This window comes from Haemorhous mexicanus, chromosome 5 (assembly GCF_027477595.1).
Source record: "Haemorhous mexicanus isolate bHaeMex1 chromosome 5, bHaeMex1.pri, whole genome shotgun sequence".
NCBI lineage: Eukaryota > Metazoa > Chordata > Aves > Passeriformes > Fringillidae > Haemorhous > Haemorhous mexicanus.
In genome coordinates this window covers 42587667-42610585 of record NC_082345.1, presented here as the reverse complement: position 1 = coordinate 42610585, position 22919 = coordinate 42587667, and the positions used below count along the sequence as shown (strand labels likewise).

Here is a 22919-nt window from a genome sequence, read left to right as displayed (position 1 = left end):
AGCCACTGTTGGTCCCACCAACTGGATGAAAAGAGTGGAAGAATGGTGATACACCCTGGCCCATCTCATAGGTGCACGCAAGGTTCACGTGTCTGCTTTTCTCCTCTCTTGTATCCTCACAGGCAGCACATTCTAAAAGAACCAGGGAAAATCACAAATTAACTTTTCCCACAAATGTAGACAATGTTTGCAAGATGTACTTCTCCTGCACTCACTGGTTCTCTAGCAGCAGAGTATCAGGATTCTCAGGTCCCTGGGTACCCACTGCAGCCTTTAACTCCATAAATATCTTTGGCCTCTCTGGTTGGCCACAGAAGTGAAATACCCACTCAAAATACAACCCTTCAGGCATGGCAGCCTGTAGCCCTGGTAGGCCAAGGCTGTTCCTCTAAGGAGTTTCTGAGGCAGGGCAGAGCTGTAAGCTGGTTGAAATATGGAGGAAACAGTCAAAAAAATTCTTCTGAATTTTATCATCTGCTCTCTCATTCCTGGCAAGAGATTTCTTTCAGAGTTAAAAATTTGCTGCTTCCCCTGAGCTAAGGCCTTAAACTTACTATCACTGCCTCTTTTGAGTAGTTTGCACTCCATGAGAACTAGAGAAAACAGGACCCACTAGAGCAGAACAGAGGGGTGTCCTGACTCTGCCCTCCCATGTACACAGTGAGCGGGCATTATAAAGTTGGGGACACGCTTCCTCTCACACAGCTGGCATCACAGACCTTCAGTAGCAACTTGAAAAAAAATAAAGAATTCTCTCCTTGTGTAAAAGCACTACCAGCTGAGACCATCTGAGCTCACTGAGACTGGTGGAGTTAGTTGTACTTATGCATGGGTAATGTTAGGTTGCTATCTATAGATGACATATCTCTGTGACCATACAGCATGTTTTCTTCTGCATCCCTGGGCTTTTGAGAAAGGAAATAGATGAAGAATTGAGCAAGGGAAGCTATTTATTGCTGCTATTTATAATCTCCAAGGCTTATTTAACCTGTAATTTTCTGTCTTTCTAAAAGATACTTTCCTGCATCCTTGGTTCTTTGTTCTGATGCAAAATTTTACTGCTGCTATTAGAATGCACAATTTAAAAAATCTCCTCTGGGAAGAGAGGCCAGTTAAACCTCTACAAGCCATCATACTGATTACAGAATAACAAATGGCCTCTTTACAAGTGTTCTGGATTTGGTAGCAAAATCTGCACATTATTTTTCATTGTCTTCTTCCTAATTTTCTAGGAAGTTCCTCTGATTTCTTTGGAAATGCCCTGAGTTTTAGACTCATGGAGACTAGAAATCAGGCCAGATTTTAGGTCTATAAATTTCCTATATTATTTTGAATGGTTCCAGAAAACAAAAAAATAAAACCACTGATAATTAATACTTCTGTTAATAGACCAAAGCTTAAATCCTAGACCAAAGCTGCTGAAAAGTAGGTCATGTCTACTCCAGTGACTTTGCAGTAGTCCCTTTGATTAATTATAAAGCCGTATTCACTGGTGTTTGCACTGAATATTGTGCAAATACAGCTATACTGTCAGATAATGGATTAGAACAGTGGAAGGAACAGTTACCACATATATTTTGGGAAGGAACATGGAAAAAAATGAAGAGATGTTTCTGGCTCCTCAGCTTCCATCATCCACTTGAGGAAGTCAGGCTTTCTGGGTTCTGGATGTCATGTTGCTTACCTGGCTTAAGGTACTCTGTATATAAATGACATAAGAACAAGTTTTTTAATGAGTCTAGACATCTCTGCATCCACAGGGTTGCCATAAGGAATATCAGTATCAAGGAACTGATTCATTGTCTAAGAACCTTTGGTTAAGGAGGGAATCAGGATAGTTTCAAATAAATGAAAGACCCATAGTTGTTTAGATCTTGGATACTGATTCTTATGATGGTGAATCTGTAGTCAGACTGTAGAAAGACCCAAACTCTGTTGTGCTGGACACAGTGCAAGCATCAAGGCTTTTCTTGACCAGAACATCTTTCAAACAGTGAGCTTAGGAATACTGATGTCATGTGAAAATTATTTGCTTATGGCTGTATGTAAAAAGTCTTTGAACTATAGCATTTTTACTAGAACTGCTCAAGGGAAGACTAGTGGTACAATTAATAGCCCATACAGGATGATTCTGTAGAGATGGATGTTTTGGAGCAACAGGCTTTTACCAGTTGCATGTAACACTTTCTTCCAGAGAAATGGACATATGAATATGCTTTAAAGAGATTAATGGATGTTATAAAAGTTATGTGCTGCTGCACTTTAAACTAAAGGCTTTACAACCTCCTTTGGAACCCCGATGGCATACAGCAGCTTATTCTTTTGATGTATAGAATAAATGTAGGGCTGTATGGACTTCTTCATGGTGTGATGAGAACTGACTATTTTACAAAATGCAGTGGGACTACAAGGCTTTTCTGATAGCTGTTAGATTGAACAGGTGGACTGTGTCTATCTTCCATAGCTGGTTGCTTTTGGGGATGGGAGTGAAGCAGGATTTGGGATTCTTGTGATTGGATTAAGAACACTTTGGCAATATTTTCAGCCTTAAGAAGTGTTCTAGGATTACTCTTTCTTTAGCCCATCTGTCTGCAGTGTACTTTTTCTATTCCATAGAAAATAACGCAGCTGTCTCCTCAGCACAGTCCTTGCTGGTCAATGACTGCATGTGTTCGATTGTAGTAACTTTCTGCCTGTTTCCTTATCTATCAGTAGACATCAGAATTTATAAGGTGTCAAGAAAACTGGCTGTATTTCGATAGCTTGCACAAGGAGTGTTGCAGCAGTATCTCTGCCCTCTTCAGTATTATATACGATAATGCAACTTTTCCTTCTGAGCGCTCTCCTGCGCTTGTCCAGCCCCGAGTAGGGGAGAAAGGATGTCACCAGCCAGTTACTACGGGGTGGCTGTCAGACAAAAGTGCGAGACCTTGTGGGAGGAGTGGGGCTGGAGGAAATGCCCAAGTTGCACATGAAACTCAGGTGTGAACATTTTTTGGGGGGGACGCACAGACAGGGGGGTGCTGCCTGGCCCTTGTGGCCATTTCCTTGCGGCCACAGGGGAGGAGCGCCTAACCACGGCTTGCTTGCACGGCAGCGGACCGAACACCGGCGGCGGGAGAGGGCTGTGCTGGACATCCTGCCTGCGGGCTCTGGGAAGAGGCGCAGCCTGCGGCCCCGCCATGCTCGTAGGAAGAACAATGTCGGGGCAGGGCTCTCCGCAAGGTCATTCCCCGTGCCGTCACCCTCCCGGCAGGACAGCTCCGACCCGCTGTGGGGTTATACCGCCCACATCTTACCGCGGCGGCGGCCGTCTCGCGAGGCGCCCAGCCCGTGCCGCGATGGCAGCGCCCGCCCGGCCGGCCAGGGAGCCCCGCGGCCGGAGCGCGGCGGGGGCGTCCCGGGGCAGCCCCGGCCCGGCCGCCTTTGTTCGGCGGGGCGCGCACGTGCAGCGGCCGCGCAGCCCCGCGCGGTGGCCGCGAGCGCGTGCGGGGCGGCCAGCGGCGGGCCCGGCCTGGCCCTTTAAAGCCGCGGTGGCGCCGCGGCCGGGCCGGTGAGGGACACGTGAGGCGGCGGCGCGCTCCGCCGCCGCTGCCCCGGCTGCCGTGCTGCTCGTGTTTTATCTGGCCGACCGCCAGCCCCCCATCGCCGCGTTTTCGCTCTGCCTCCTCCTCTCTCGCTTTTTTTTTTTTTTCTTTTTTTCTTTTTTTTCCTTTTTTCCCCCTTCAGCCCCCTCCTGGTTTTTCCACCCACGGGTAAAGGTGGCTTTTCTTTTCCTTCGTTTTTGTTGTTGGTTTTGGGGTTTTTTTCCCTTCTTTAACCCTCATCCTAGTTTAGTCCGTGGGCAGGACTCGCATAATAATATTTCCAGTCCCAGGAGCTCGCATCACAGACACGAACCCAGGACCGCCCCCCCCCTTTTTTTTTCCTTTCCAATCTCCCAAATAGTTTTATTATTATTATTTTTAAATGATCGCTCCTTTTGCGCGCTGCTCCCGCTGCTGCCGAAATCCCCGTCTTCCCAGGGTGCATGCTTCTGGCAAGATTGTGCAGTGTTCTCAGTCCATTTTCAGTGTGTCTTATCTTAATTTGTCCTGATCCGATCTAAGCGCGATAGCCACCACTTGCTTTCAATTTGTAGGACTTTTTTTCCTCTTCTTGGTTTGCTCCCGACTACCCTCGGACTATTTCCCTTTCTCCTTGCATTTCCAGGGCTGCAATTTACTCTGCCTTTCCTTTTTTTTTTTTTTTTTTTTTTTTTACCTCTGCGCTTTTGAATTGCTTCATGTTACTAACCATTCCTAAATTGTAAGAGAGATTCATTCCCCCTCCTCTTCCACCACCACCAACACCACTACCACCATCACCTCCTCCTCCTCCTCCTCCCCTTCTCTTCTCCTTTTTGGCAGCACCAGGACGTCCGGTGTGGTGGTGGCAGCGAGCAGCAAAAGCAGCAAGAGCTCGTTTTGATTCCCCCCCTTCAAGGTGCTTTGGAGAGACTGGTTTCAGGCTGAGCAGCAGAAGTCACGATGAGTGCACAAGGTGAGGGACCCGGTCAGCCTTCCACTGCTGCCCAGGAGCAACCTGCAACCGCAGAGCCTCAGAAGAGAGGACGAGGCAGACCCAGGAAACAACCACAAGTCAGTATCGTATAGATACGTAGAGCCGCAGATCTATAGTGTTATAGGCATGTACATGTACGTATTATGCTGCAAGGAGTCCTGGCGACGGGGCGGTGGGGGCTTTGTTGTGCGCTGCTTCCCGGCGAGGTGGTGCAGAGGCGTAGCGAGGGGCTCCGTCGGGCGCCCCGGCGGGGGGACCCCGGAGCGACGGGGCGCTGCCTGCCCGTGGCTGAACCGCGGAGCCTCCTTGGGACTTTCACTATTGTGCAGGGAGCGAGCTGGGGCTTTTCAATGTAAATGGGGAACATGGAGCAGCGCGGCTCCGACCAACCAGCGCTCGCTGGGTCATTTCGAGCTGATTTTGAAATTGCGAAAGCGAGGAGTAGGGAACGGGGCTCTCCTGTCTCCCTCCTCTCTGAGCCCTCGCTATATCTCAATCTGTGTGCGCGCGTGTGTGTGCATGTGTCGGGTCCCACCGGGCGCTGCTGCCGCCTCCGATCTTGACCAGCCCAGCCCCTGAACTGCCCCTAGATGCTGGGGCTGGGGGAGAGGAGGGTGACTAGAAAGTCGCATAGGGTTTGGGTTTTTTTTCGCCTTTTTCCTCCCCCCCAACCCCCGGATTCCCCCCCTTCCCCACCTCCCCCCCTCGCCCCCCTCATCGTATGGAGAGAGGTGCCCCCGTTGCCGATGGAGGTGGGGGAGGTAGCCGGAGGGGGCTTGCCCTGTATTTGCAACACCTTTTGCCTTTGCTTCGGCGTTTACCCGAGGCAGGTCGAGGCGACGGGAACGCTGCCGTGTCTGGACGCGTGGAGCGTAGCCCTGTGCTCCTTTCCACCCACACCCACAGCCTCCACCTGGGCCCCGAAAGGGGCGCGCTGGGCTCCCCTTTTTGACTTGCAAGATCTGAATTCGCGCTAAGGTTGCTAGATCCGTGTGTTATTCCCACCCCCACCCCTCTTCCCTTCCTCTCCCGAAGTGCCATTGTCGCATCGCCTGGAGCTGCCCAGCCGCGCTCAGGCCCTACCGCCGGGCGAGGGGCCCGGGGGGGGGCCCCGCGCTCTGCAGCCCCTCCGCCGGCGCCGCCGAAGGAGGATTTTGCCTGCGGATGCAACCAATTAATCCCGCAGCTCGGCGGGGGCAGCGCGGGAGCCGCCCGCAGCCTTTTCCCTGCCTCCCTCGGAAGTCACGATTGAGAAGCAGGGCTGTCCGTGGAGCTCCTTTTAGAGCAAGCGTCCGCGGGCTTTAAACGTGTTTACTTGCCATTCATTTGGCATCAGCCCCACTGCCACGAGAGCCTTCGAGGGGCTCGAAACATGGGGAGAGCTGAGCAGCAGAGCCCCGAGCCGGGTGAAACCCGGCTGCTTTGCTTCCTTCCCCTCCCCCGCCCCGATATGGTCCTGTAAATTTCACAGAAAGTACTTTTTTTGGGAAGCCATAAAAGCAGAGCCCCCCGTTACCTCGCTCTGCCCCTGGTGACACTCACTCCATCTGTCCGGTAACTGCGGGCTCTGTACCCCTTCTGCTTCACCCCCTGGTTGCCCTCGACCAGCCCCGGCAGCCAGCACCCACCGACCTTGCTGGCTTGTGCCCGGGCTTCTTTTTCTTTTTCTTTTTCTTTTTCTTTTTCTTTTTCTTTTTCTTTTTCTTTTTCTTTTTCTTTTTCTTTTTCTTTTTCTTTTTCTTTTCCTTTTTCTTTTTCTTTTTCCTTCTTTTTCTATTTTCTATAGTCTATTTTCCGTTTTCTATAGTCTGTTTTCTATTTTCTATTTTCTTTTTTTTTTTCCCCTAATTTTTTTTCCTCCTGTAGCATTTGAATGGGTGGAAGTGAAAGAAAAACGCGTCTCCTTCAACGTGCTCAGCCCAGATGTGCAGTGCCTGCGGGGCTCGCCACTGAGCTGCAGCACTTGGGGAGTCCCCTCGCCAGCCTCCCCTTAACCTACCCGGGAATTATGAAAGCTGAAGGGCTTTAAACTGGTTTAAGTTAACAAACTGCACTTAATTAGTTCTGCTTCGTCCTTTAATATGAATGAAATGTATAATATTCAAGACTAGAAGAGTTTCATAGTGTTTATGATTCACTGAATAAATATTTGGAGTCTGAATTCATAGTAATTCATACCCAGTTTTAAGAACTGGCTATTTACTGGCAGGCAAAGGAGCTAGTTAAGAAAATAGCTAAAATAATCAGTGTCGACTCATTTTAGAATTGGGGTTTTATTTCAGATTTTTCTTTGGTTGAGTTTTTTGTCTTACAAGTGTTCTATTTGAAGAAATGTTTAAATTTGCATGTTAATACAAATCAATTTTCTTTAGAATAGATGTGAATATAATGCCGACTGCAGAACAACAAAAAAAAAAAATTGCCCCTTGAGAGAGAAGTAGTCTCATCTTACTTTACAATACTCTGGTAGTTAACTTTTTTCCCAAAAAAAGCTTGTGCTAGAAACTACATGTGATAATTGTATCTTGCTATAATGCAATGCAATTGAAATTAAATGGGTTATTTTTTAAATAACTGCTCTTATATAAGGGAAATCATAGCCATCTTTAAAAAATGTGTTTCCTGCTATAACTTATGTGTTAGAATATTCACACTTTACCAAGTTTTTCTATGCAATTGCAAGAGAAGTTAAACTCATTTATTGTGCAAAATATATTTTTTACTCTATCTGGAGTTGCTAAATTTTTTATGTTGCATTATTTATATTATGTTATTTAATGACACTGTTAATTCCTATGTTTTAAGCAACTTCTCAGTTCAGTTTATCCTTTGTAACATCTGGGTTAGTTGTAGCCTCTTGCCACAAAAGCATGTTTTCCTGTATTTAGGAACCAACTGGTGAACCATCTCCTAAAAGACCAAGAGGAAGACCCAAAGGAAGCAAAAACAAGAGTCCCTCTAAAGCAGCTCAGAAGGTGAGATTATTAAAGAGAAAAAATTGCTAATGTTTTTTTATCAGCTGGTAGCAAAAAATCCAGTAATTTAGGCTGTGAAGTGTGGGATTGGAACTCTTTTAATAATGGAAGCTACATAAAGCATGAATTTCAGGATTTTAAAATTAGAGTTAACATCAAGATCCTAAGTACAGAACCTATAAAGGGCATCTTTTTTAGTAGTCTACAGATTAGTGAAATGACAATGTATTTCATAAGAAACCATGAGATGTCTTGTATCTAGTAAGGAGGTCAGTGTTAAGGATATTATTTTCTTCATTAAGATTTTTGTAAGAGGAAGATTAATTTCTTGGCCACTTAACAGTTGTTACTACTACAGACCAAGTCTGTATATTAAAGCTAAGTGCTTTGTCAAACATAAGTTAATTAGGAGTAAATCTAATTATGTGTTGATGGAAATAAGTGCATATATTTAAATTTACAGCTTAAAAATGTGATGGTAAAGTAAACTTCCAGTTACAGTAAAATCCTGTTATATCTTGTTTAGTAATCAGTTTCAAAGAGACTTTTACTGGAAATGCATTTAGTCTTCTGAACCACTGTTTCTGCTTGGTGATGGGACCAAACTTTATTCTGGTGGTTCTGATTGCCTTCAGCCACAGGAGAAGCTCCCTGAAGTCACTGCATTTAGTGCATGGACTTGACATCACAAATACAGCATGAAAATTTGACTAGATTTTATTTGAATTGGGGAAAGCACCCCATTAAAAAGCTGTGTTATCAAGACAAATCATGCATACCCTTCTGTAGGAAATATTTTAGTGAAGGCAAATTGTTGTGTATGGGCTTGAAAGCAAATAGGGGAGATTTGTTTATGTTGTTGGTAGTACAGCAGCTAGCACTAGTTTAGGGGTACTAAAGCTTACACAATCTGGTAGTGACTTGTAGTGCCAAAGTGTATCAGTATCTTCTAAGGAGGTGCGTGACAAAACGTGTGGAAGGTATTTGTGTCCTCATCTAATTATGGCTCATTTTTCAGTATGCCTATGGTACTGACCATATTAAGTTTGATAGTTTTCAGTGTTATAAATTACTATAGCAACTACTGATAAATATTAAATCATTGAAAGGTGACTATGGTTTCATGTCTGTTTTGTTTAAAGTGTTTTCAACATTTGTTTGAGGTACTTTTCCATCTGTCTTTAAATTCAAAAATTAGTTGGTTTTATTTATTTTTTTTTTCACTTTATGGGCTGGGAAAAAAGCAGCATGTTCTGTCAAGAAATCCATGAATTAGTAAAAAATGCTTTACAGGTTTAGTATTAAAAATCATTCAAAGCCATTCTGCAAGGTAATGTGCCTAAAATGTTGATTTTTTTTTTCTTTCTACAGTAAAAGCATTCCTCAGATTCATGTTAAAATAGTTTATATGTCACTCTTCAAAAGAGAGGGAGAATTTTTTATTAGTCTAGCAAATCCAAATGTGAGCTTTAGTATTTTAAATATTGCTCCTAGGAGTGTTGGCTTTCCTAGGAAAACATCTGCAGTAAGATAAAATTTTAAGTAATTTGTAGAAATGTTTTTAAAAGATGCCTCTGAAAGGAGTATTGCCATTGTTTCATTTATATAAGTGATTTGGAAATGAGTATAAATGGGAAAAAATTTTAAAACATTCATATATGTGTAGGTTTATCAAACCAAGAGATTTCCAGATGATTCTGGTACCAAGTTAAGCTTTCCCAGTCTCATTTACAAACTGACTAATTTAATTGTAACATTTTGATTTTCAGAATGCATCAAGTTGCTGCTCTAATTAAAGCTTTTGGGTGTTGCTAATGTAAAAAATTGACCAAAGACCACGTGTCTTTTTTTATAATAGAAAAAAACCCTTTGAGGGGTATGTAATTACACGTCTTACTGGTTTCTAGGTTTATAGATAAAGTATGTAAGTGATAAATCCTCTAAAACGTAAAACACTTAAAAGGCCTCACTAGAAGAACAAGACTGGTATCACATTTCAAATAAGTATTTCAGCCCTTTTTCCAAATTGATAATTAGCCCTCTCTAAAATAGTTCAGCTTTTCACCAGGTATCTCAACGTATCTTTTAATGTAATATTATTTCCAATATTTTTTTCTAACTCTTATATGGATGGGAATGTTTTGGCACTGAATGAAGAAAGCTTCATTTGGTGGTGAGGGTATCACTTCTAAAAGGAATGAACTATATGTTCAGTTTTGTGGTACACATATTTACACATACATATGCATACATGCATTCATTAAGACTTGCTTCAGCCTGTCTCAACTCCCAGAGAGAGCACTGGGTATCTTAGCTTAAGCCCCTCTCCATGTGAACCTGGGCACTATACACCCAGCTGGAATGGTCTGGAATTCCTAAAGAATAGTGCGTGCCCTGTGTGTTTCAAAGGGAGCTCATTGAAATGCTCCAGAGTGTTCACAACATGTTAGATAAACGGCGACCAGGAGAACCCACCGAGCAGCCATGAGAAGGCACTCATGATTAATTGATTGGGTGTTCTCTTGCAAAGCATTGCACATCACAATTAAAAATGTATTGCACAAACTGGCAGTGAGTTAAAAATACTCCAGAACTGGGGCTTTGCTTTGTTATACTTCAAAAAGGAAATACCCTTAAATCACTTGATGGAAAATTTTCCCTGGAATTGTGGTTGTGTTGAATATTTAAAATTTCTTGGTTCACAGGATTTAAAAAAAATTTTTGGTTTGGTATTTTTTTTTTTTTTTATTTTTTTTTTAGCTTTAAGAGCTTGTGTTTGGTCTTGGTAAACTGGCCTTGGGGCATCTGAAAACAAACTGTGCTTGTTAGGAAATTAGCAATGTGAAACTTGACAATGCATACAAAATGTTGCAAAACTAACTGAACAGCTAATAATGTGGCAATTACTCTAATTTTGGGTAATATGGTTTCTTTCTTCCTTAAAGCCTTGCATATCACACATGCCTAAGTTTTTATAAACTAGACACAAGAAATAAATTGTGTTTTATAGAAGACCAAACCATTTCTCCATTGTTTAATTTTCACAAACAGGAGGAACACAATGTGTTACCAGATAGATAAGAAGAGGTAGAGACAAAAAAGTCCTAATCACCTTGCACTTGAGTCCCCACAATTAGGTTGTTATTATGCAATCTGCATCTTTAAACAAGTTATTCTGTCATTAATTTAGAATATTTTTTAAAAAATAGCAAAATGTGAATTTGGTTTTGGGTTTTTTCCTCCCTAAAGCACAACTGTTTTTTCAGGAAATCAGAGTTGGGAATCTTCCTTTTTAATTTCCTGGGTGTTTTGTGGTTGAATTTTATTTGTTTGGTGAGCTCTATTCCCAGCCCATCACATTTCCTTTTTTTTTTTTTTTTAATTTTTTTTATTTCCTATAGTTTGGCTTGACAAAAATACCATGTAGGCATAAATACTTTCCTGTTTGGGAGCAGGAAACACATTTGTGACATTAGAAAAAAGAGTAGTAGCTACTATATGATTGTCAATAAAGGAATTGTCAAGGGATGTCCCGGCAATATACAATGGTAAAAATTCTTTAGTAAAATTTCCCTTCAGCTAAAATATGTTGAGTTTTGTTGTAGTTATTGGTGTAGTGAGATGCACTGAAAATGCCTACAGAGCTTGATGCATCATGCTCAGAAAACTAGAGCTTGTGATCCTGAGTGTGATTATCCTTGCTATTGTCTCTACCTTAGATGGCCAGGTTGGTATGTAGAAAGGCATGCTCCTGGGTTAAGCAGTCCAAAGGTAAAAGAAAAAAAATAAAAAACAAACCAGAAAATGCATGTGATCAGGACTCTGCCCTGAATTGGGTCACAAAAATCTAGTTGGCTTCTCCATGCTTCATTCATTTTCATCAACACCAGTCATTACAAATTTAAAGGGAAAACAAGATTAAATCTATCAAGTGATTGTAGCATGGTTATTGCATTGAAAAAATAAGAGACCTCAAAATCAAATGTTTTGACCAAAATAGGAAAAGCAGAAGATTTTTGTTTAGCATTAAAATGGATAAAACAGGACATGGAAAGTGTGATGGTTTTGTACTTAGTCAATGCCTAAGGTTTTTTTAGGAGTATTTTTTGACTAAATAACTATGTGGTTTTTTTGAGAGGGACACATTCCTGGGCTAGGTCTTTTGACTCTGTTTGACATCAGTGATCTTCCTCCTGAGAACTATCACTTATTTTACCTGACTTACAGCTCTGACACATTTTATCTGAGATCTCCAGCAGCTCATTTTGCAAAGTAGATAGAATTCTTCAAATTTGGATTCTGTTGCATTTGAGGTCTTCCTTGACAATACATAGATGCCCAAAGAGCACTTCATAGCCATTCAATTATTTATATTTGTCTTGTCTTGTTAATTGCTTTCAGTAGTAGAGCCTTGGTTTCTGGCTGGGTACAGCACAATTTTGCAATAAGGAGGCAGAGATCATGGCCAGTCGAGTCCTAGAATTGCTGAGAGAAGCTGTTTGGAAGCAGGGTTTGATGGCACTATGGTACAGGGCTTAAGTGGATTGTGAATTTCCTGGGGACTGTTAGCTCACTTCCAGATAGCAGTGACTCAATTATGATCTTTCTCACCTGTGATAAATAAAAATCACTTCCCATATAGATCATGCTTTTAAATGTGAGTAAGTTTAGTTCTGTTCTTCAGACGTGACATTGCAAAAATGGTGTGCTCATATTATTAATGAAATACGCTTCGTGTTTGATAACATACCTGACCCCTGTTTAAGCTTTGGTGATTTCATGTTTTAGCTGTAAAAAGCAAGGTCGTGCCTCATAGCATAGTAGCACCAAATGTCAAAAAACCCCCTGACCAAACACCACCTCTGGGTGGCCTGGAGCTCTGTCAGGATTTGCCCCTAGCTTCAGAGGCAACACTTCAATTAAAGCCAAGAGCCAACAGTCTGGAGTATTTCTGATGGTGCAAAAACCTGTTCAAGAGGAAAGGCAATGTCTTAGTGCTTTCATGGAGAACCAATATATTACCTATCTTATACACAGTGCAACATTTCTTCAAGGCTTCAATGAAAATAAAGTCTTAAGCTGTTGGAGAAAGTACAGCAATTTGCTAAAATACAGAATTTTAGCAAAATGCAGGCTGAAAAAAGAGGGAAGGAGTGGAATGTTTTCTTGAACTTCGTGTATTTATCATTACCACTGTGCTGCTACTGCTCCTTCCGTTTGTTCTTGAAGTGTTTTGTCTTTCTCTTCTCTTGAAAAGGAGATTAAAACTTCCACTTTGGAGGTTCTTGTCATTCATTTTCTGCAGTTTAATCTGTGAAAACCTTGCTATTTACTTACAGAATCTCTCTGTACCAAAACATCACCTTTGGCATGCCTGGCTGTTTGCTCAGCTCACCTCTGGGAAAGATTTGGTTTTGATAAGAGCTATGGAAATGTTTTTCTTCTAACATGAGGTAGAAGTCATATACTGCAGAAATATAGTGCCTTTCAATCTGCAAGGTCCCGAAGCACTTGACAAACCATTACCCAAACTTTGCCAGCAGGAACGCTGGCCACTTCTGACATGGACCTTTGGTGGTGGTAGAGCTCAGCACTGCTGAGCTGCATGGGAAGCAGCAACCCTGTGGAACAGTTTATGGCAGGAGGCAAAGATTAGTTATTCAAAGAAACCTTTCATGTTCATTATAATTTGTAGCTAAAATTTGTGTCAGGTTTGTATGGACTTTAATTATTAGACCAAAGTCGTTTTGCATTCAAAAAGTTAATTATTTTTTTAATAGAGTTTTGGAAAAGGATCTTTCCTTAGATGCAGTGATACACACAAGAAAATAAATAGCCTTAGTGCTCTGATAACATGTCGAGTGTTGATTTGTTAAGACCAATTATAACTGATATTTCTTTTTAAGATTTATGCCCTGTGTTTCATGAAGTAAATGTAGAAGCAGGGAGCTACAGCTTATCAACACAAAACCATATCTGGTTTTTTGCATCCTTCAGGTTAAAAGGTATAAAGAAATTGAATGCTTAAAGGAAACAAAACTCTGAAATAGACAGCCACAGGATATAGTAAATGCACTTTAACAAGTATTCTCTTAAGAGGGTTTCACCTTACATGTAACACCGGTAAAAACTATTAAAGCTCAAGTTTACTCTTTTAACAAGTCTGAGTGATAATTTTGCCCTTCAGGAGTGTGAATTTTATTTTTCACAGCTTTCTTATTGTGAGGTATTTATTTCAAAGTAATTGCATTTAACTCACAGGGCAGTTTTTTTTTTTTGTAAAGATTCCTCCACTAGTTCCTCAGCTCAAGTTCTCTTTTAGAGAGATCCGATTTACACAGCATTGGGTTACAGTATATGTTACAGTGATTGACCAGCAAGTGATTTATTTAATGGCACAGTTGATTTCTGAGGGCAAATCAAATACACATACAGTTAACTGGGGGGAAAAAGCCAAAGGAACACAATTCATGTCTACTAAAGTCTTTTTCTTGGGGACCTTGTATCTGGCAAGTCCTGCCCTGACTACAGGTGGTGGCAAAATCCTGAGTATAGCAGGATTATTTACCTGGTGAAGTGTATGGATGAGCATAGCCTACCTAGAGAGAATAACCTGGAATTTTCATTCTTAACTCTGTAAGTCTTTTAGTGTACTACATAAGTACTGTTATTAGTAGTAGTATTCACAATGTCATGCAGTGGAATTAGTGGAAGAGCCTATAAAAGGACCCATATTTCCTTTAAGCTGAGCTCCAGGAGCAACTGCTGGGCTTGCAAAAATATACCTGTCACTTCTAGGGCCTCTTCCACTTTGTTTCCTTAAACCTGGAAAGGGAAGGTGTGTTTTGGGCCTTGAAAGTTCACTTATAGCCTAAAGGTGTGCTTTTACTTGGAAAACTTCATGTGAAAAGTAGAGAAATTGTTTCCCAATAAGAACACAGACATGTTCATGGTAATACTCTGTCCTAATTAATTTAATGCGTGAACATAATGAAACTAAAAAATTAATTGTAGCTGCTGTAAACTGCTTTGATCAAACTTGAAACAGCTTTACTTTTAATTTAGTATCTTCAAATACTTTTTGATGGCATGTGAAAGACTAGATTTGATGTTCTTGGAGATTCTCAGGTTTCCCAGTTGCCCTATGTCTCCACCATCAGCCGGCATGTTGGATGGCTGGCCAGGGCAGCCCCGGCTCTGCAGAGGGCCCTGGGCAGCTGGGGCTCTGTGGGCACTCTCCTCCATGCCCCTGACACAGCATGGCTCTGCAGAGGGCCCTGGGCAGCTGGGGCTCTCTGGGCACTCTCCTCCATGCCCCTGACACAGCCCCAGCTCTGCAGAGGGCCCTGGGCAGCAGGGGCTGTGTGGGCACTCTCCTCCATGCCCCTGACACAGTGTGGCTCTGCAGAGGGCCCTGGGCAGCAGGGGCTGTGTGGGCACTCTCCTCCATGCCCCTGACACAGTGTGGCTCTGCAGAGGGCCCTGGGCAGCAGGGGCTGTGTGGGCACTCTCCTCCATGCCCCTGACACAGCGTGGGTCAGGGCTGGGGACACCCTTGGGTGCAGATGAGGCACTGCCTAGGAAATGCCAGAAAAAGCAGCATAGTCCCACATTCTGCCAAAAAACACGCAGCTTAGCTGGGGGGCCTGGTGCCACCCAAGAGGTATGATGGTAGCTAATGTTACAGGAAAGGAGTTCCTAGTTACTGAGGCTGTTAAGTAATGCTGAGGTATAAAATATGTTGTGTTTCTTTTACAGAAAGCAGAAGCCACTGGTGAAAAGCGACCTAGAGGCCGGCCCAGAAAATGGGTAGGTATTTCAGTTCCAGATTTATTTGCTGTGTTATAAAGCATGTTATAAAGTCCATTCCTTTAGAGAACAGTAATTTCATTTGTAAGAAAAGCATCTATCTTCTGTGTCTCTTTGTTCTGGTGGATTGACTAAAGGGTTAAGAGAGCAAAGAGTTGATCACTGCTTCCTACCTTTAGACTCTGGTAGTTTGCTCAACACACTTTACAATTGAATGAGTGAATATTTATGCCTATCTTATCAGCATGAAAAGAGGCTCAACTCTTCCTTCAAAAGAGAGTAACAATGAGATAACTTGTTCGGTAATTGAGTAACAAAGGTTATAAAGGGGCACTATGGGACATCAGAAGGGTGATAAGACTCAGATGTGGGGTGCACAGATAAAGTTTAAAAACCAAAATGCTTTTGTTCTACATTGCCTGGAAACATGCATATTTTCCTTAAACCCAGTGAGAAAGAGCACAGATGATCAGCAGGGTACTTGCATTTAGAACTTAGTTTTTCCACTCACAGTCATTTTCATGCCTCATATATTTGTAGTGACTGGTAATATATTTCCATGTTTCCTGACCCCATTTAGTCTTTAGAAGTGTCTATCAGAAGTGTGTTTTTATTCTTCAGCAATGGAAGTATTTCATTCTTAGGTACTTGTAATGCTGTATTCTCACTGATGTTTACAGCTAATGAGCCTGGTGTACCTCTCATCTGCATGTTTTTCACTTATGTAAGGGCTTTCATATGGGGTGTCCCTGGGAATATGGGATTGAATATTAGATGATGAAAAGGTGTGGCTGTGTGCTTCATCACAAGTTAACATTTCTGATTTCCCTTTTCCAGTTCCCTTTCCCTGCTCAACATTTTTCTTTAAACTTCTGTTTCAAATCCACCCCTACCATCTCAATTTCAAACCCTTATTTCATGCCGCATTCTCTTTCCTCCCGTCAGTCCTGTCATTTCCCACTCCATTTTGTTCAGTTCTTTTGCATAGCTGTTAAAAGAGTTGTAAAAGTATACGCTTGCAAAAGCTCAAACAGCACAAGAAGGTACTGAAAACTACAACTGAGGTTCCCAAGAGTATTAGCCACTAAACACAGGAAAGCTGGCTTTAGCAGTCCCTTTAAGAACTAGTTCTATTGCATTTTCCAGTGGATGTTCCACAGGATATTTCTGTGGAGAAAACAGACCGCTGCATACTAGATGAGTGGTTTATACCTGTAGTTTTTAAGTCGGGCACTTTTCAGGTACAGGAGGAAGCTTACTGCCATTAAAAAAGTGGCTTTTTGAAACGTATCTGTGCTGGTGATCTTCTCCTAAGCAGCTTGGGGAAGGCAAGTGCCAGATGCAGTAAAACGTGGGTCAGTTTCTGTCTGCTTCCTCCCGTCTGGCTTGAACCTTGCATATCTGGACACTGAGTGTTGCTTGCTTGATCCTCACCTTGGGTGCAATCCCTGGGAAACAACAAAAATACTTGGTTTATGAGAGTAATTAATTTATAACAGTCAAGCCATCCCCTCTGAGTTAGGAATGTGTGACAGGTGAACAGGGATGGTTGAAGAGTTTGGGGAAAAGGGAAAAGGCAGCAGCCTGACATGTTAACAAGGTTTTCTCTTCCAAGTACTCATGGTCAGAAACTAAGTGAAACTAGCCCTTTTCAGTGAAAAGGGCTAATACAGCACTTTTGGCACCTTGTAGGCTAGAATGTTTCCCTTCTATGTTTGTATTTTTATGGGGAAGAAAGAATAGGCAGTATCAGTGGAACATTCAGTATGGAATGGGCCATTTATCAAGTCAAGAATCTGATTTTCAGAAGTGGGAATTACTGAAATGGGTTGTTTGCATTACTTTATCATCAGACCAATACTTTTGACAGTTTCACTCTTTTTTTTAAATTAATGCATATTTTGCAACTTGGTATTAGTTTGCTGTTGCACCCGTTGAAAGCATAGTCTTTTTACTTCATTATTCCTATGATAGGATTGCTTCTTGTAATTTGTAGAGATAATTCTCCAAATCTGCAGCTTGCATTGAGATAATGGCATGTTTGATTCTCATGGTCTGAAGAATTTTCCCCCTTCTCTTTTTTTTCTCTTTCCAGTTTAACTTAAGTTCACGGGCTCCTTCTAGCTTGTAGTTGAAATCAGGGGAGGAGTTTGCCTGAAAGCAGATGGTACAGCATCTTCCTTTTTGTTTAGACCTCCAACATGTAGTCAAAAAATGTCCCTTTTTATCACCCATGTTTCAGTTTAATCCTTAATGATGTTATCCTTCCCTAATCCAATTTATTTATATGTCAGGCCTTACTCATGGTGGTTTAGTGTCTGTGCAAGTAAGGAGCGTGTAGGGTTTTTTTCTTGGAGAGGGCAGAATTCTACATTTTCATAACTTTATAGCCTTTTTTTTGGGAGTCTAGAGGTTCTGCGTCATATGTTGTTCATCAAATTGTAAAGTATTATTTCTGCTGTTTCCTTCAGTATGCACATGCAGAGACATACGAGCTAACAGACTACTGTAGAATTCCGGTAGCTGGTCTTTCTGCTGGTTCAAATTAAGTATTTAATGTTTGTGAATCACAGTGTATTTATTTATATATTATTTTTTAGAAGAGAAGTAAATCTTATTTGACTAGTATGAAACTGAAAGAGGGAGGGAGAGCCCAAGTGAAGAGGGCAAGAAGCCCTGTTTATCACAAGCATATGAGACATCAGTTGATCTTTTTAATGCCATAATATGTACTTTGCAAAGCTGTCAAGGGAAGGAAGGAAGACCCTTGTCAGTAGAATAGATGGTAAAGATGAAACAAAATCTTCGGAAAATAAAATATTCAGCTACATAGAAAAGCTTTCTAAATGTGGAGGGCTAATTGAATGAAAGTCTGAAGATAACAAGGTCAAGCAGGTGGGAAGTGAACGTAGCTGAAATCAGAGACACAGTGCTTACTGCTCTAAAACTCACCTTCACTGTGGGTTGCTGCACACGTGTGAACACGTTGAAGGCTGTGAGTCTATTACCTATTAACCCTCTTCATGGGGGCCTCAGTACTCCTTAATTTTAGAGGTTTTATTGCATAGACTTATTCTAAGCTCCTTGGATGCATCTGCATTAATGTGTTAGGTCAAATCAGGAGTATGCTTTAGGAATGCATCTCCTAATTTTCCCCACTTACTGTATGTGTTGAGTAGCAGTCCCAGAGATCATTGGTTGGACTCCTTTCTAATGAAACCAAATTGGAAGATGTGCTGTAGAAGTGAAGTCTGTGAGACATTCAAGCCACAGGACTAGGCTAGAGTGAAATAAAAACCTTTTGAAAGGTGTGTGGTTGGGACCTTAGGTCCTCAGCACCATCCTGTGGTCCATGTTGTAGACACAGCCTTTGATGCTTAAAAAAAGCCTATGAAGCAACCTATTTTTTATTAGCAGAATTATTTTATGTAGCACAGGCATAAAGTCAAATTCACATTCACAGGAGTCAGTGAAAGGTTTGTCATTAACTTCATCAGGGCCACGTGTTTGCTTTTGAGGTCTGATGCTGCATGGACTCAGAGACTGTTTTGCTCAGGGCTTCACATAGCCCTTTGTAAAGATCTATCAAAGGTTTTTTATTTTATTTATTTCATTTGTGTATGCCTATAATTTGACTGAAAGGAAGGGACTGAAGGTTTATGAGTAGAGCAGAGGACTAAGTAATCAATTGTTTTGCTGTTTGTTCCAAAGAACTACACTGGAAAGCCCTGGAAATTTCATAGTCTTCTGGTGCTCTCAGGCGTCAGTTTAATGGAGGAATCCGAAATCCAGTTTTGAAGTTGGTGCAGAAAAGGGTATTTGTTTTTTATTTCCATTGTTTCTGTTGAGTCTTCAGGTAGAATTATTTTGCATTTCAAAATTGTTTGACTTCAGCCACAGACTCTCTGCACAGCATGGCAGAGTTGTTCCAGGGAAACAGTCCAGAGCTTTTTACAGCCTTGAACATGACTTTTTTGAGGAGAAGAAATGGCTCATTCCATGCCATATAGCTGTTTTAAAAGATGGATAGATGCAATTCTAGAATTTGCATGATTATAACAGCAGAAGATAGTTGGTGACCTTCTGAACAGGGACATGCAGGATGCACATGAAGCATCTGCTTGTGTCTCATCACCGAAGACTAAGTAAGAACTGTGACCTGTTTAGAAAACTTCCAACAATTTGGTTTTTTCTAGGCAGTATAGAGAGCACATTTCAGTTTGGTAGGAGATAAGAGATAATAAGAAATAAATTTCCTTAATCAGATTTTTAATCTGATCCTAGTTGTGATCATCTAGACAAGCTGAGAGGGTAGGGGCTGTTCAGCCTGGAGAAGGCTTCAGACAGACCATAGAGCAGCATCCCAGTAACCAGAGAGGGCTACAAGAGAAATGGAGATGGACTTTTTACAAGGACCTGTAGTGATAGGACAAGGGGAAATGGCTTTAAACTGGAAGAGAGTGGTTTAGGTTAGAAGTTTTGTCTCATATGAAGTCATGGTCTAAGAGATGCTTGAATTCATGCAGTCTTAGTCACTGGGTGACAGAGAGAAAGAAGAATGTTCTGTGATCATAGTCCATCCTGCTCCAAAGAAGGCTTTGTTATAGCAGTGGTGAATTCTCAGCTGGTAATACTAATCTTTTAATGCTAGGGAAGACAATCTAGACAATAAAATAAGACACATAATTGGCTGTTAGATAGCAAAAGGTTAATGTGAGACTTTCCCACACTCTCTGATGTGATGCTTACCAGTGTATCCTTAAGCTAGGCTAGAGATTCTGCTGTTAAGAGAACATGTGTTTGTTTAAATTAAGTATTACCGGTCCATTTGGAGCAAGACACATCTGAGATAAAATTATATTTTGTATATTGGATGATGAGTGAAAAGGTTACTATTTATGTAATTACAGAAGATAGCACTGATAAAAATTCTGTTTCTTGTTCTTGGAAGAGTAACATAATTTCAGTTATTTTGAGTCTTTACAACTTTTGACTGCTGTATCTGTGGTGTTACTGCCTCATGTGAAGCACATAGTGAAAATTTACATAAGCTGCGGTTACTTTAATCTTCTCAACAACCTTCGCTTCCTTCTGGAGGTCATAGGTACTATTTTATAACTTGGTAATATAAAATACCTTCTTTCACCTGCGAGTGTTCATTGTTTCAGTGGTCTAAAGAGCCTGAAGGGGCTTTTATAATTATGAAAAAAGGACTATTGACCTCTCTTTAAAATTCCTAAACTTAGGAAGTGGATTGAGGACATGAATGAAAAGCCTTAAAATCTTTATACCTATACACTTAGTTTCCAGTTCAGATGACCTGTAAAATAAATTCTTTCTCAAAACATGAACATTTGGAAAAAAAACAGTGATTGTTAAACTTTTCTTCTCTGAATAACAGATGCTCTTTTTTTTTTCTTTTGCCAGTTTTTGTATGTTTGCTTTTTTTTGCTTTTCAACATTTCAGGAAAGGAATAAAATCATCTTACATACTTGTACCAAATGCATTTAAAAAATCCCTAAAAATACATTCTGTCTCCCCAGTGTTCAGAGAGGTATGTGTCTTCATTTCTTTAGACATTTGTCTAAGCAAATAGTGTCCTTCCTTGGAATTTCAGAGTCCTGTTCTTTGTTGGTAAAAATGGATGTTATTTTGAAAATATCATGGCTGAATTTTCACAACAGAAAATTTAGCCATAATATTTGTTTTCTAAAATGTATTTTTTTTTAGCAAACTGGTATTTCACTCATTCTCTAATTCAACTTCTTTTAAGGGACATTAAAAATATCAGCTAAAAAAGAATTTTGATTTCATCTGACATTTCAGACTACTTAAGGGAAAAACTTTTGTTCTATTTGAGGTTTAAAGAGGAACTTCTATTGGGTAAAAAAATGCACCAGGTAAAATTAGAGCATCTCTAGGGAAAGGCGAACTGAAATTTTTAGCAATTCCTTTTTTATGATCTCAGATAACAGGTGTTCAATAACTTTAAAAGTCAGTTTTCTGTTTGGCTGTGTACTTTGGCTTTAGATGCCCCGCTGCCCATTTTACGTACGAGCAAACTGAGCACTGAGGTTGTTTGTGGCAAGACCTGGAGGCATTTTTATGCCTGCAATGTTTGAATTCTTAGGGTTTTTTACTAGCACAGTTATCGGCAACCATGCATCCAAATACCTGACAGAAAATCAGGTAAAGAAAAGTACAGGCACTCATTCTTGGCCCTGCATTTCCATTTTCACCATTGAAAATGTTATGAATGCAGAAGGAGAAGCTGGGCCTCACCTCCATTGAAAATGTACTCCACAAGGTTAATTGCCTTGCCCAAGGAAATCTGTAGGAGAGCCAGGAATAGAACTCGGATTTCCTGGCAGCCTGCCCTGTGCCTTCAGCTCAAGGCCATCCTCCTCCAGTAAAGCTTGCTTGAGCGTACATTGGATGAGGCAGGAAACATTTCACTTTTCAGTCCTGTATTTGAAACCAACAGATGTTTTTTTACTTGTTTTTATAAATTGAGGTGTGACAATTTCAGTATCTCTGGTGTATGTCTAGCTGGTGAGCAGTGAGGAGTAGGAGTAAGATATTTAAAAAGTGTATATATCATCCCTACAGATATTTGAAAGACATGTAGATGTGGACCTTAGGGCCATGGTCTAGTGGTGGGCTTGGCAGTGCTGGGTTAATGGTTGAACTTGATGGTCTTAGAATTCTTTTCCAACTGAAATGATTCTGTGATTATGTGATTCCATATACAGGATAGAATGAAGAGATTCTAGACTGAAGGGTTTTGAACCAATCCCACATACAAACCTGAAGGATATTTGATGCATAATGATGATATTTTTTCATCTTTGTACCTTGATTACTTAGAAGTCCAGTACTGATTGATTAAATGACAGACATAGTCACAAAACGAGGTGTCTGGTTCCTTGAATATTTGGAATATGGTCACTCTCCTTTTGAGGATTAGCCAGTCTGAGTCATAGCTGTGGGACAGGGCCATTCCAAGTCACCTCATCTAGAAACAGATGAGCCACCTCATCTATTTCCGTTCCTTGTCCTCTTGAAAGGTAGTGCTGCAGAAGGAATGAAAACCCATGTGTTATTGTGTGATCCGGAAGAGAAGATCGGAGTCAAGACTCCTAGGTTTTCTTAAAATTTCTGACTAATTGTGCCTCTCCTTCAACACAATTTAATTTAATTTAAATCTGTTTTATACTGCAAGCCCCCATAGTGCAATAGCCCTACAGGAAGATATCAAATTTTTTCTCTGCAAGAAAAAGCCATCTTGTAAATGGCACTCAGTCCCTGTGTGGATGAGTTTACTCCTGTCAATTAAGAGTTACCATAATAATTAAAGGCAGGTAATATTTTTAGCTTTATTCTGCATTCTGTACAGATCCAAGCAGGCAATTTGGATGCCAAAGGAATGCAGGGTTGATCCTCTTCTGGAAGAGTTTGGGGGAGACTGATACTGTGATAATTAATATGTGGAGATTATTTTCAGGTGTTTGAATGAAAATCATTATATGCTTTTAAGTGCAAGTATTGTTATTTCCGCTTCCTTAATCCTG

At 41.2% G+C, this 22919-nt stretch overlaps 1 protein-coding gene across 1 annotated transcript in view; it reads left to right on the top strand.

The window, feature by feature from the left end:
- The first annotated feature begins 3536 nt into the window (after positions 1-3536).
- The window catches only part of HMGA2 (high mobility group AT-hook 2), a 109562-nt gene continuing 90179 nt past the window's right edge, over positions 3537-22919 (top strand). Inside the window, exons 1-3 of the mRNA XM_059846964.1 lie at positions 3537-4640; positions 7452-7538; positions 15297-15347. Of these exons, the coding sequence (XP_059702947.1) occupies positions 4530-4640; positions 7452-7538; positions 15297-15347 (249 nt within the window). The 5' untranslated portion in view covers positions 3537-4529. The remainder of the gene's footprint in view (positions 4641-7451; positions 7539-15296; positions 15348-22919) is intronic.